General features: G+C 46.4%; 2 protein-coding genes across 8 annotated transcripts in view; one reads left to right on the top strand and one right to left on the bottom strand.

Moving 5' to 3' along the window:
- The window catches only part of NMT1 (N-myristoyltransferase 1), a 28,105-nt gene extending 23,177 nt beyond the window's left edge, over positions 1-4,928 (bottom strand). Inside the window, exon 1 of one of the 3 annotated variants that reach the window (XM_073572872.1) lies at positions 4,776-4,928. Coding sequence is in view for 1 of the 3 variants with exons in the window: in XM_073572871.1 (XP_073428972.1) it covers positions 1,011-1,120 (110 nt within the window). In the remaining 2 variants the exon portion in view is untranslated. Of the gene's footprint in view, positions 1-814; positions 834-1,010; positions 1,168-4,775 lie in introns of those variants that run through there. The other 2 variants (XM_073572871.1, XM_073572873.1) reach the window with 2 other exon arrangements.
- Positions 4,929-6,924: 1,996 nt separating this feature from the next.
- Positions 6,925-14,525, top strand: part of DCAKD (dephospho-CoA kinase domain containing) — a 37,423-nt gene continuing 29,822 nt past the window's right edge. The window contains exons 1-3 of one of the 5 annotated variants that reach the window (XM_073572877.1): positions 6,925-7,051; positions 11,873-11,986; positions 13,119-13,322. In XM_073572877.1, the coding sequence (XP_073428978.1) occupies positions 11,875-11,986; positions 13,119-13,322 (316 nt within the window). In that variant the 5' untranslated portion in view covers positions 6,925-7,051; positions 11,873-11,874. The other 4 variants (XM_073572874.1, XM_073572875.1, XM_073572876.1 and 1 more) reach the window with 4 other exon arrangements.

Below are 14,525 nucleotides of genomic sequence, written 5' to 3'. Positions count from 1 at the left end.
ATCCGTTTTTTTCAAAACCTGGCGGATTGTGACTGATTGTAAAAAACTGAAGTGTGAAAGAGGCCTAACACGTCGGTCTAACTATATGCGAATCAGGGTGAAGTTGCATTGATGGCGTGTCAATGCAATAACGGCAAATGCATGATCACACCCCTAGCACACTATCATCCTGATTTGCATACAGTTCGTACCCTGGATTTCTAATGACTACACACAAAAAAAAAAAAAAAAAAATAATTATCTTCATGGGGAACTGGCACCTACACGGCCATGCTACTTTATACATGTCAAGATGCGATGATAAATTCCTTTTAGTGATTACTAGAAGCCCTTCTACATGTAATAAAAAAAAATGAACATTCGTTCCTGATCGTCGCTGGTGTACAAAATTGCAGCACTCCACCAACGTGCACCTGTGCCAACATCCCCAAGGCTGGCAGTAAAGAATGGGCGCTCTTGTTCTTGGTACTTATAGGGGTCCCAGATATGGGAAAGCTGGCGCGATTCTAGAGGGGCCGATCTACCCCCCTATACTAGGATATGTCGTGGGGGATCACTGGCCACTTATAACCACTGAGCCATGGAAGGTGGTTGTAGTGGAGCTCCCCTTTAAGGCAGATCAGAGGATATATCATGGCGGATCATCAGAGAGTAAAATGAATGGAAACATGAGGATTTGGAATCTTCCCATAAGATCCCTTTTGCCCAGATCACAATGGATGGGACACAATCACCTGCAGCTCTGCTGCTCGCACAGGTGTCCCGCACTAATCCCTTCCCGGGGCTCTGATCCTGCTGAGCAGCTCTGCCTCACCTAGATCACTAATGACATCTCCAGTAACACACAAGCTGGAGCCTCGACAGACGGCAGCACCAGCCAATCACACTAGGGGATCCCCATCAAGTCAGCCAATCCCCAAGGGGTAGAGGCGGGACATATAACGACCCAGCGAACAGTGCGCTAGAGCCACTTCAGAACGAACCACCGGGGCATTAGATTGGGACGTTACCCCCGGTTGAAGCTATGCTTTTCCTCGTTCTCGCAGTCGCTGCAATGTCCGTGTCCATTCTCGTCATCCCCCAAACCATCGCCTGCTGCTGTCTCACTCTGATCCGCCATCTTTAATCCAAAGCCGGGTAAAGGGGAGGGTGGAAAGCAGCTATTGGCTGCTGGCCGCAAAGCATGACGGTGCTTGTAGTGAAAGACTCCTATTCCTGCTTTCATGAAACTTGAGAAAAACTACAAACCCCGTGAAGCCTTGCGAGTATGTTAGCTATTCATTTGAGTGATACACCAGGGGCATGGCTTACTGGGGGTTGTAGTTTTTTTCTATGTACACACCTAGTGGATCTTTAACCCCTAAAGTCTATATCCAAAGTCAGAGTGGTGTACACAGTATACAACGTGCTCAGGGTATGGCCGTGGTCACACGTTCAGTATTTTACCTCAGTATCTGTAAGCCAAAACCAGGAATGGAACTGTCAGAGGAAAAGTATAATAGAAACCCGTCACCACTTCTGGATTTGAATTACAAATTTAATATAATTATTTAACGGCCTGCAGCTTGATCTCTACGTGATGGGTGAATGCTCTGTAGGAAGATCGATCTTGTGCAAGTCTAGATAGGGCCGCCAGGGTCTCCTCCGCTTGTTGGATAGTATCAAGACATCGGGTTTCTTTCTGGTGATGAAAAACACTGAACGTGGCCTAATAGTAATGACATGTTGTAAACGTGCAGCAATGGAACATGGTGGTGACAGATGATGCCGGGGTGCATGGTGGATCTGGAATATATCTGATCTGGATGACAGGGTGGTCTCACTGAGGTGGTGTTCTAGAGAAGTGTACACAGAATTGCTGGAAGAGTCTGTGAATGTAGAAAAGCTGTCAGGTGTGATTTTACTGTATATGACACATGGGGCAGAATAATTCCATTTATTAGGCCTCATACACATGAGCGTTAGAGATTAGCAAAGCGATTTTCAAGACCGGCCACATGAGTAGTCTATGGTTGCCATATCAGAGCCCTGTGACCCTCCCCCTACCTGCAGAGACCCCAGTGGGTGATCGGCCTAGCACGATGGGGCTTAATAACCAGAAGGGGCACTGCAGATGCCAGCAGGTAGGAGGAGGGTCACAGGCCTCTGGTCCGGCTGCCATGGACTACTGAGTTGGCCTGTCCTGCAAATCTTTTTGTCAACACTAATGAGCATATATGGCATCTGTATTCTGTGGACCCTGTACACGGGTTACTCTTAGGCCACAGATATTAGTGTATCAACGTAAGAGGGTACACGGAGTCGGCATGCACATTGCTCTATACAAGACTCCTTCCCCTCACCAGAGGCATCTACCTGGGGTTTTCTCAGGATCATACAGCAGGGGGGTCTTGCTCAAGATGCTCCTTGTGACCCCTTTTAGAGACCCGCTGTTGGACCTAGCGCAAACCTGCAAGCTTTCACAAGTGCTATTCAGGAAGATAGATGCCTTGTCGAAAACATTTACTCATAACATTAAGCCACAACCAATTCCCGATGCCCACATGTGTAATTGGGATTCAGGGGTCCCATCTGACTGGTCCGAGTGCTGTCCGATAAACAATGTTACTCAATGTGCCGATGCTGCTGCTGACAGAATCTGTCGGCGAAAAAAAAAATTGCAGCATTGCATACCACTCATCTATTCAAGTCTATAGATGTGTGGAAAACATTGGACTGCACAGAGATGACACCTGAGTGCAGTTCAACTTCATAGAGTGGTGGAGAAATGTTGTTCTCCATCTGCTCCTCACAGTGTATGCTGATACTCTGATCAGAATTTGATCGGTGTCATTTGCATAATTGACCCAATTTTCTTGGATGAAAGCAGTTACCGCCGTCTGACCGTAGCCATGGTCTGATTATGGACCGTGATGTCCGTACTGGCTTCGGGTATCTTGGCTGAAGCTCAGCAGCCTTATGAATGCTTATGTAGTTGCTCAGGTCAGGAGACCTGTGGCCATTCTGGACATCAAGGTCCAAGTGAAAGTCAGATGTGTGAAACTGGCCTCAGGCCTTTACTATGATAATATCTGATCTCCCAGGGTGAAAGGAACCAGCTCTCAAAAGGGGTTGTCTTCTTGCAATTCCCCTTCTTTTCACTGTTTCTAGAGGAAAACTCTGTGCATCCAGTGTCCAAAACTAAAAAAAGTTCCAATTTTTTGCACAACATGTAGTTTGCAAAAATGTTGCGACTCTTGGTGTTTTCACACCAGTTCTGGCAAATTTCTTGTAAGTTGTCAAGAGCTTATCAAGAGGAGCGTGGCCCACTAAATTCTCTATAGTTTATCCAACAACGTGGTGTAAAATGTGCCAGAAATGTACTCCAGACCCCGATGTCGGATAAGCAGCCTGTGCCTTAGCTTGAGCCTTCCAAAGAACGTAGCGCACCTCACTTCAGTGGACAATGCTTCTGCTCCATAAAGAGGGTCTGTCGCCACAAATATTGCCCCACTGTATGATCAGTGTGGTCATTGGGGGTTATTATTATTTATTTATATAGCACCATTAATTCCATGGTGCTGTACATGAGAGGGGGGGGGTTACATACAAAGTTATAGATATCGTTAACAGTAAACAAATTTACAATGGCAGACTGGTACAGAGGGGAGGGGAACCTGTCCTTGCGGACTTACATTCTATGGGATAGTGGGGAAGAGACAGAAGGTCGGGGGTGCAGCAGCTCAGGCGGTGGTGAGGCGGCAGAATGGTTATTGCAGGCTGTAAGCTTTCCTGAAGGGATGGGTTTTCAGGTTCCGTTTGAGGGATCCGAGGGTAGTGGATAATCGGACGTGTTGAGGCATGGAATTCCAGAGGATAGGGGATATTCGGGAGAAATCTTGGAGGCGTTGTGTGAGGAACGAATAAGTGTGGAGGAGATTAGGAGGTCTTGGGAGGATCGAAGATTACGTGAGGGAAGATATTGGGAGATTAGTTCGGAGATATAGGGAGGGGAAAGGTTGTCGGTGGCTTTGCAGGTCAGTGTTAGTAGTTTGAACTGGATTCGTTGGGGAATTGGGAGCCAATGGAGGGATTTGCAGAGGGGGGAGACAGGGGAGTAGCGAGGAGAGAGGTGGATTAGTCGGGCAGCAGAATTGAGGACAAACTGGAGTGGTGCAAGAGAGTTAGCAGGGAGGCCAAAGAGGAAAATGTTGCAGTAGTCAAGGCGGGAGATTATGACAGCATCTGCAAGAGTTTTAGTAGATTGAGGACTGAGGAAGGGACGGATTCTGGAAATATTTTTGAGTTATGGGGTTATCATGTCCCCACCTTATTACTATTGTTGGCCATGGAAGCCAGAGATTTTTATGCAGGCACAGTATTTATCACGGATATACAAACGCCTCTATGGTGAAACATTCTGCAATATCTCCAAGACTGCTTCTTCCCACACTTTGCTCCCACCTCTGGGCTTGTGCAGCCTCTCTCCTCCCATCTCTGAGGGTATGATTTTCTGTCCAGAATTGTGGATGGCCCATATCTTTCCGCCCAAAGCTCTGAATAGGTTGGCGGCGCCGCCACTGGGTTCCGCTGGATTTTATCTGCGCATAGAGACTAAATATGCCTACGGTATGTGATTCATGGTAGTTATGCTTTATAACTCAATAAGGCAGAGTACTACAGGTGGCTGTCAGGCACGGGCGTGTGGGGGAAATAATGCCGATTCGCATTATGTGCTCAGCTAGTCTCAGAGATATTGCGTTCTGTTATTACAGGTCATTTTCCAGATTCAGTACCTCAGAGCCTTGTTGTGGTCTGCAGTGCCATGCTGTATCCATGTGCTTGAGTCAGACAAACGAATCCAATTTACCGTGAAGCTGCAGAGAGCTCACACCCTGGTGCTAATTGGTGGGGACCAAGCTTCAAAGAGCTTCTTCCTGGAGTCTATTAAAGGAAACATTGCATTGCTTTTTATGGCCTGGGGGGATGCAAGGGTGGGGCCACATTTTAGGAGTGGAGGGGAGATCTCCCTCACAATTCCAAAGGTGACGAAGGTCACTGTGGCATCCATTTACAAAGTGTACATCATCTGATGGCACATTTCCATGCACCACTGACTTTCTCCCAGGTTCTTGCCCCACTACTACGAGAGAGGCATGGGTGGGCAACCCTCACATTCTGTCCTTGGTTTGAATCACCTTCTCTCCAGTTCTCCCCTTCTTCCTCCAGCTGGATGGGGATGCTGGGGTGGGGGCAAACCGTCGAGGTACTGGCACGGCTCCCCACACTTTGCCCTCAGTTTTGTTTCAGACTTTTGAAGCAGATTCTTCCACGTTCTCTCTTGGACCCCTCCTTGTACCTGTCAAACGACAAAGTTCACCCATATCAAGCTCCTTCAGGGCAGAGCTGTAGCTCGGCCATCCTTCACCCAGTGCAAAATGATCAATGTACCCCCCTCAAATGTAGCTAAATGCCCCATCTCAAGAAAAGTAGCTTGTTGGCGCCCTCCTGGGCAAATGCCCCAATTGCCCTCCCAGCCTTGCTCTGATGAAGAGGAGGGGGCAAACACCACTGGTAATATGCCGTGACCACAATCAGATTATCTGGATTTTTCACCATTGTGTACAATTTGAACTAATTTTTCAGTCTGGCTATCATATTTAAACCCCTAAAACTCTCACTCATATATTTTTTTTTCTTTGCAACAACTTTATTTAAAACATGTTCCTAACACCAGACCTATCCCCTAGGCGACCACTTTCCCCAGCACCCACTACAACCCCTCATGATTTACTTAAAGGGAATCTGTCACCCATATTTCGTGATATCATGTAAAGATATCACCCAATTGCGCGTCCCATTAGGATTCTATTAGGGCTTTTGACTCCCCCGACCCCGCACCTTTGAGGCATAAATACCTTTTTTATGTTGTTGGGGATGTATGCAAATCGCCACGGTCCGGTCCGATGGGCGTGGCTTAGTCGCCTTCTTCCCACCCCCTCCTCGGCTTGCTGCACGTAATCTTCATCTGTGAATAGCACAGATAACGTTGGTTTCCGCGCTTGCGCATTGTAAAGGCCTCCGGCGCCTGTGCACTATGCTTTGCCCAACTGTGGGCGAAGCATATAATCGCTACTGCGCATGCGCCGGTATTTTCCAGAACGGTCTGTGCCCCGGAAGTGTGTCCTGCATGTGAAGACTTCCGGGGCATAGAAAGAGCTGGAAAATACCGGCGCATGCGCAGTAGCGATTATATGCTTCGCCCACAGTTGGGCAAAGCATACTGCGCAGGCGCCGGAGGCCTTTACAATGCGCAAACCAACAGACTGGACCGCGGCGATTTCCATACATCCCCAACAAGATAAAAAAGGTATTTATGCCTCAAAGGTGCGGGTCGGTTGCAGTCAAATGCCCTAAGGCTGTGTGCACATGCTGCGGATTAGGTGCGGATTCATCCGCGCGGATTTTGTAAAATCCGCAGGTCAAAATACCTGCGGTTTTACCTGCGGATTGCTCTGCGGTTTTGCCCTGCGGTTTTTCATCTCCTCAATGGAGGAGATGGCAAACCGCAGCGGAATCCGCAGAAAGAATTGACATGTCAACTCTTTCTGCGGATTGAAAACCGCAGATAATCCGCGCGGAAAATTCCGCACCGTCTGCATTGCGGCTTTTGATTCCCATAGGGAATCATGGTACTGTACACCGCAGCAGTTTCTGCTGTGGGTCCGCAGCGGCCAAAACTGCTGCGGAACCGCAGCAAAATCCGCGGCGTGTGCACACAGCCTTATAGAATCCTAATGGGACGCGCAATTTGGTGATATCTTTACATGATATCACGAAATATGGGTGACAGATTCCCTTTAATCCCACTTGATCCTCGCCGCGCCCCTCCCCCCCACTGTGATTTTTTTCCCGGTCGCAGCTGATTGCCCGTTTCAGAAGGCAACGCTACTGACCGCGCAGACGCCTTCCGTAACCTAGCAACCGCAGGGAAGGTTCAGCCTCTGTGGGCGGAAGTAGGTGATGAGACCCGGAAGTCGCCTTCGTCTTGCCAGTAGTGCGATGCAGTAAGGTAGGCTCCTATTGGTTCACTTTAAAGTGAGAGCCAATGAGAGAGCGCGATGGGAGGAGGTGAGTGATGTGAGGGCTGGCATAGGGCAGGGGGTAAGTGGTCCGTGTTCGGGGTAGGATTAATTAGGAGACGCTGGGGGCTGCCTGGTCCTTCTAGTGTGGCGTATGTGTGTGATTCCAGGCAGTGTTGTCATGGGAGTAGCTGGAGTGTGAAGTGGTCACTTTCCAAGCACTTCTCCATTATCACCCTGCCTGTTATGTAATCCTGTAATGGTGGTGCATCCGCTCTTTCTATACATTTCTTTATTCTCCAGCCTGAATATAAACCAGTATACACTGTTGTCTTCGGGGACCACCCAGTATTCCCAGCCCCCTGAATGACGATTTTGCTTAGTTTTGCCGTTCACTAGACTGAATTTACAGTGAGGTGCATGGAAAAGTTGACTACTTAAAAATGGGGCCCCTGTGGTCTTTAAAATAAACCTATCAGACCTCCTCCATTCCTTAGTGCTGCCTCTGTCCCCCCTCTGTGACCCTCACTTCGTGTTCTGATGGGAGGATGTCATAAACACTCTCGCACCCCTCCAATCTATTCTAAACTCTGCTGCCCGACTAATCCACCTGTCCCCCCGCTATTCCCCAGCTTCTCCCCTCTGTCAATCCCTTCACTGGCTCCCAATTGCCCAGAGACTCCATTACAAAACCCTAACCATGACATACAAAGCCATTCACAACCTGTCTCCTCCATACATCTGTGACCTCGTCTCCCGGTACTTTCCTGCACGCAACCTCCGATCCTCACAAGATCTCCTTCTCTACTCCCCTCTTATCTCCTCTTCCCACAATCGCATACAAGATTTCTCTCGCGCATCACCCCTACTCTGGAACTCTCTACCACAACATATCAGACTCTCACCTACCATCGAAACCTTCAAAAAGAGCCTGAAGACCCACCTCTTCCGACAAGCCTATAACCTGCAGTAACCACCGATCGACCAAACCGCTGCACGACCAGCTCTACCCTCGCCTACTGTATTATCACCCATCCCTTGAAGATTGTGAGCCCTCGCGGGCAGGGTCCTCTCTCCTCCTGTACCAGTTATGACTTGTATTGTTTAAGATTATTGTACTTGTTTTTATGTATACCCCCCTCACATGTAAAGCGCCATGGAATAAATGGCGCTATAACAATAAATAATAATAATACTGATTGGCTGCAGAGGTCAAGTGACGTCCTCCGCTCCCCTACCTGGATCTGCGCATATTATGCATTTATATAGCGCCATTTATTCCATGGCGCTTTACATGTGAAAAGGGGAAATGTAGACAAGTATAATAAACATGTGTTAGGCAAGGGACACACAAGTACATAAGGAGAGAGGACCCTGCCCGCGAGGGCTAACAGTCTACAGGGACGGGTGAGGATACAGTAGGAGAAGGTAGAGCTGGTCGTGCGGTGGTTCAGTAGACCGAGGATCATTGCAGGCTGTAGGCTTGTCGGAAGAGGTGGGTCTTCAGGTCCTTCTTGAAGGTTTCCGTTGATGGTGAGTCTGATGTGTTGCGACAGAGAGTTCCAGAGTATGGGGGAAGCACGGGAGAAGTCTTGTATGCGGTTGTGGGAAGAAGAGATGAGGGGGGAGTAGATAAGGAGATCTTGAGATGATCGAAGATTGCGTGTAGGTAAGTACCAGGAGACCATGTCACAGATGTATGGAGGGGACAGGTTGTGGATGGCTTTGTATGTCATAGTTAGGGTTTTGAATTGGAGCCTCTGGACAATAGGAAGCCAGTGAAGGGCCTGGCATAGGGGGGAGACAGGTGGATTAGTCGGGCAGCAGAGTGTAGGATGGACTGGAGCGGTGCCAGAGTGCTAGAGGGGGGAGGCCAGAGAGTAGGAGGTTGCAGTAGTCAGGCGGGAGATGATAAGAGCATACACTAGTGTTTTTGTCGTTTAGATAGGAAGCAGTGATATTGCTGTTCTACCAGGTGATGGATCGCTTTGGACTTTAAGGCCACATTCACACCTTCAGTATTTGGTCAGTATTTTACCTCAGTATCTGTAAGCCAAAACCGGGAGAGGAACAGTCAGAGGAAAAGTATGATAGAATCCCGTCACCAGTTCTGGATTCATCACCCACTCCTGGTTTTGGCTTACAATTACTAATGTGAAACACTGATCACATACTGAGTGTGTGAACGTGGCTTAGTTGTTTGCAGTGGTCAGGTGACGAGCAGCGCATCATCCAGATGTTTTATGACGAAACACTGGTCAATCTCTTTAATATCTCCATACCCCTTTTAAGCAAGGTTCACATTAGCGTTTGAGTCCGCAGCGTATCATCCATATGCGCAAACACATGAAAAACGCATGTTTACACAGTGTTCTTTATGCGCATCATCTTACGCATGACAGGAAAAAAAACGCTGCGTGTGCATTCGTTTGTATGCATTTTTGCATGCGTTTGCTTTGTTTATGCGCATGCGTTCAATATGACACCAGACAAAAATGGGCGTGTCTCATGGGATTTCTATTTACATTTTGAAGAACACATGCGCATGGAACACATGCATATGCATGTCCTTGCGTACCATAGATATTAATGCGTTTTTTACACACTCATCTGCATGCGCATATTTGACGCCTCAAAAAATGCAACATGTTGCGTTTGCCAGACACCACTGCACACAGCGAAACAACGCATGCGTACGCAAAAGCATGCAAACGCATGTCCCTGCGTACACCATGTTAAAGATATGTACACATGACTCATGCGGATCGATACGGAGAAAACGCTGCGCACATAAACGCTAATGTGAAACCAGCCTTATAAAAATTGTCCAACTGCTTAGTGTGTATGGGAGCCACCCGACTCTTCCCTGACTTCATCCAGCCTGTTAAATTTCAGTGCCTGATGCTTTTTTTTTTATTGTGGAAATAAGTTGCTGTCAAAGAAGTCTGGCAGTGATTGTCTCACCAAACGGGGACGCTGTGCTTTTCTGTGCATGGTGTGGTGGGGGAGATAATCCATCCTAAAGCTGGTCATATACATATACGGTTTGGATGACAACTATCAATGCGAGATCAGTGCGATTTTGACTTTCCAGACACCCGCTGATCCACTTGAGTGATGCTGGATTGTAATTCCAGGTGTGGCCACTAGTTAAAGAACAGCGCTGTGCCTGGTGTACAATAAAGAGGACGCAGCGCTCTCTAGGGCACAGGGCTTTTTTCAATGACCTGATTGGTGGGAGCACTGAGTAAGACTTTCATATTAATAGCTAACCTACCGGTGCCCACACACCAGTTGTCCCCATACACAAGAATGCTCGGATTGTGTTCTCTATGGGAAGAGCAGAGTATGTCACTGCCAGATGCATGGCAGTGGCTTGTCCTAGAACAAAAGGCCCCATACACATCAATGACTAGTGGGTTTGGTGGTGAGTTTGACTATAATTTGATGTGAATGTCGGTCATCAGTTTTGTAGTCCCTGAGATCACTTTAAATATTTGGTGGCAATAATGTTTAACAAGTCTCCTCTGTAAATGCAATCACAACAGTTGCAGTGATCAATGTGAAGTATTATTGATCATTATTCCATGCAAGGCAGTAATTTCTGAATATAGGAGCATCCTTCACTTAGTGGCTTATGCCGGCTGAGAATTTCGCTTTGTGTCTAGGACATGGTACCTCCAAACAAAACTGTATTATGGAGAAATTCTTCCACAGAAGTGATAGTTCTAGAGAAAAATACCTCCAGAATACTGTGAGATGATGAAACATGCTAGAAAATGTTCTCACTTGTCATATGCGCTGCTAAAAAACCATCAGCAAAGTCTGGAGTGATATGTATTGCTGCAGATTTTCCATACGTTTAGAGATGGGATACCCGTTGTCGGATACCCATCGGTCTGCTATTGACCATCTATCCCAACGTTATTGCAAAGGGTGAAATCCGCATTGACATTAACAGCACACATTTACATGATGCAGGTATTACATCCACAGCCATGTGGAGTGATTTCTGGAGAAATTAGTCGAATATTCAATTTTAATGATTAAAGCCGTTTTACAGGACTTAAATTTTGCTGCTGTATCATGAGGACAAATCATCAGTATCACATCACAAGAGGTCCGACTCTCAACACCTTCATGATCAGGCGATTGAAGGGGTTATGACGCATGGGAGCTGGCAAAGCACCGTCTGTTGTGTGGTGGCTGTAGATCGTGCAGCAGTCGTCTCTCATCCCATAGTTTCCTTTATCTTCCATCTCAACTACTACAGTCTTTTGGGAAAAATGAAAACCTGACTTCTGAATTCTTATAGGCAGTAACTAGTGATGAGCTAACTTACTCGGATGAGGTGTTATCATGCTCGGGTGCTAACTGAGTGTCTTCGGTGTGCTCGAATAATATGTTCAAGTTCCCTCGACTGCATGACTTGCAGCTGTTCGGCATCCGCAACACATGCAGGGATTCTGTTTGTTAGGCAGTCCAAGCACGTGTTGTAGCTGTCAATCAGCCACGAGACATGCAGTCGCGGGGACTCGAACATATTATTCGAGCTCGCCGAAGACACTCAGCACCCGAGCATGCTCAGATAACACCTTATCCGAGCACGTTCACTCATCACTGTAGGTAGCTGATCTTCAGACAGGATGTAGCTGTCTTCTTGACAACATCAAATGTCCTTTTTTAGGCTGTTCTGCTTTGTCACTCTCTGCTTGTGACTTTGCAGATTCATCTGACTGTAATCTAATGTGCATGACCAGCTTCAGCTGCTTCTGATGTGTCACTTTTGTGGTTATGTTTTCTCATTGCAGCCATGTTCCTGGTGGGCTTGTCTGGTGGGATTGCATCAGGGAAAAGCACGGTTGTGTCAATCCTCAGAGAACTGGGATGTGCAGTGATTGATGCAGATGTCATTGCCAGACAAGGTTTGTATCGTGATACAATATGTCGGGACATAAACTAATTGGACATGCGATGCTGTGCGCTGATTCTGGTCTCTTCTGTGCAAACTTGAAGATATTACAGATATATACACAACATTATTGCCATTAGGGTTTCAAAGGAGTCATTTAGGTTAGGGGCTTAGATCGGCAGATCATAGTGTTATGGGTTTGGGTTTCCATATACGCCACTGATCCAGGACACTAAGCTATAAAGGACTCATTTCGAAACTCTGCAATATTTTATCCTATGAAACCCAGCTTTCATAGGTAATGTTCATTGATGGGTACATAATAAGTCTAGAATGCTGTTTTATTGTCTCCGATATCATTACATAAGCTTGCGGATTCAAGGGGTTGTCTGAGACTAGACTAACGATGAGCTATCTATAGGAGATTCGGTACCCCCCACCGATCAGCTGAGCTCTGTTTTGACAGTGGCCACATGTAAGCAGTATAAGAAGCGGAGCACCACCAATCCCTACATTTAGTGTCTAGTCCTGTTGTTAATTTACGGGTGTCAGACCTACTCTAATCTCATTAGGATCTATAGTTCAGTTCCAGACACCCCTTTTAATTTCAATTACAGTGACCGCAAAGTGAAAATGATCATTTCAGGTCCCTCAAATCAGACACCCCAATTTTTTTTTTTTTTTTTATTGCATTCAGGGTCAATCTGGTTTGGCCTCCCTCTGTAGTTCCCATAGTAGCCATATGGGCTACCTTGATGGCACATACCACCACATAGCTATAAATTTTCCATTTAAAAATGGCTCTTAAAGTGAATCTGACAGCTGATACATGCTGCTCAATCCACAGGCAGCATGTATCAGGCAATGACTATATGATCTCCAAAAAATAACATACTCCAATAGCTTCCGCCGACCGAGGGTCGCTGTATATTAGTCAGATAGGCGAGTCCCTGGCAGCTTCTCACCGTCCGCTGCCCTGGACAGACAGATCTCTGGATACGAGCGTGTGCAGCTCATATAATACAGCCAGTGCCTGATACGTGCTGCTCATGGTTTGGGAAGTGTGTAGCAGCTGACAGGTTCATGTTAAGGATTGCCAAGAGATCCGGACACTTGCTGACTATTGTCCTGTGATTTTCTTGCAGTGGTACAGCCGGGAACCTCAGCGCATAGTCAAATTGTGTTCCATTTTGGAGAGGAAGTACTGCTAAAGAATGGGGAACTTGATCGGGAGAAGATGGGAACCATTATCTTTTCAAGTCCCGAGAAGAGGGCTCTTCTCAATTCCATCACTCACCCTCCCATACTCAGAGCTATGCTGAGGCAGACACTGTGCTTCTTTTTTGTGGGTGAGTGAAATGTAACCCATAAATAGTATATACAAATGGCAACCATTATATATCAGTGTACAGCTCTGTATTATCAGTGGGGGTCCAGATGCTTTATGACAAAGGGGCCACTCTATCCATCTCTTCACTAAGAGAAGATATACAAGAGGGAAATGAAGAGGTGGAGTCTCTATGGGTGGAGATACAAGGAGGGAAAAGTAATAAAATCCTCATAGGGGTTTGTTATAAGCCACCAAATATAACAGAAACCACTGAAAATGTATTATTGAAACAAATAGACAAAGCAGCAAATCACAATGAGGTGATTATTATGGGGGACTTCAACTACCCCGACATAGACTGGGAAACTGAAACCTGCGTATCTCAGAAAGGAAACCAATTTCTGCCAGTGACCAAGGATAATTATCTGTCACAACTTGTGCAGGGCCCAACTAGAGGGACAGCCCTTCTGGACTTAATGTTAAGCAACAGGCCAGATAGAATAACAGAAGTACGAGTCGATGGGCACCTAGGGAACAGTGACCACAATATAATACAATTCCACTTGTCCTTCAGTAAGGTGCCCAGGAAGGGGGTTATGAAAATGCTGAATTTCAGGAAAGCAAAGTTTGATCAGCTTAGAGAGGACCTTTGCCAAATTGATTGGGACAATGTCCTCAAAAATAGGAGCACAGAAAATAAATGGGAAATATTTAAATCAGTTTTACGCACCCACTGCGAGCTAGCCATACCGTACAGAAATAAAAGGGCTAGGAACAGGAGAACACCAATGTGGCTAAATAAGGATGTAAAAAGGGCAATAAATAACAAGAACAAGGCATTTAGGAAGCTAAAACAAGAAGGCAATGAAGTAGCATTACAAAGCTATAGAGAAAAAAATAAAATGTGTAAAAAAACAAATACATTTAGCAAAAGTGGAAACTGAGAGACTCATTGCTAAGGAAAGTAAAACAAACCTCAAACTATTCTTTAATTATATAAACAGTAAAATGATTAAAATTTATGGTGTCGGCTCTTTAAAGAACAATGAGGGTGAAATCATAGAGAGCGATGTGGGAAAAGCAATTGTTTTAAATACTTTTTTACTCTTCGCCACGACAGCACCCACTGGAGGTATCGGATCCGCCCATTTGGAACAGGAAACCCTACAGGAAAGATAAAAGGGGCGGTCCGCCTTTCCTCCTCAGTTTTAGTTTCCTGTTC

This window comes from Dendrobates tinctorius, unplaced genomic scaffold, assembly GCF_039654945.1.
Source record: "Dendrobates tinctorius isolate UK_male_01 unplaced genomic scaffold, ASM3965494v1 ptg000032l, whole genome shotgun sequence".
Lineage (NCBI taxonomy): Eukaryota > Metazoa > Chordata > Amphibia > Anura > Dendrobatidae > Dendrobates > Dendrobates tinctorius.
The sequence above is the reverse complement of the archived record's forward strand: the minus strand, read 5'-3'. Positions and strand labels throughout refer to the sequence as shown.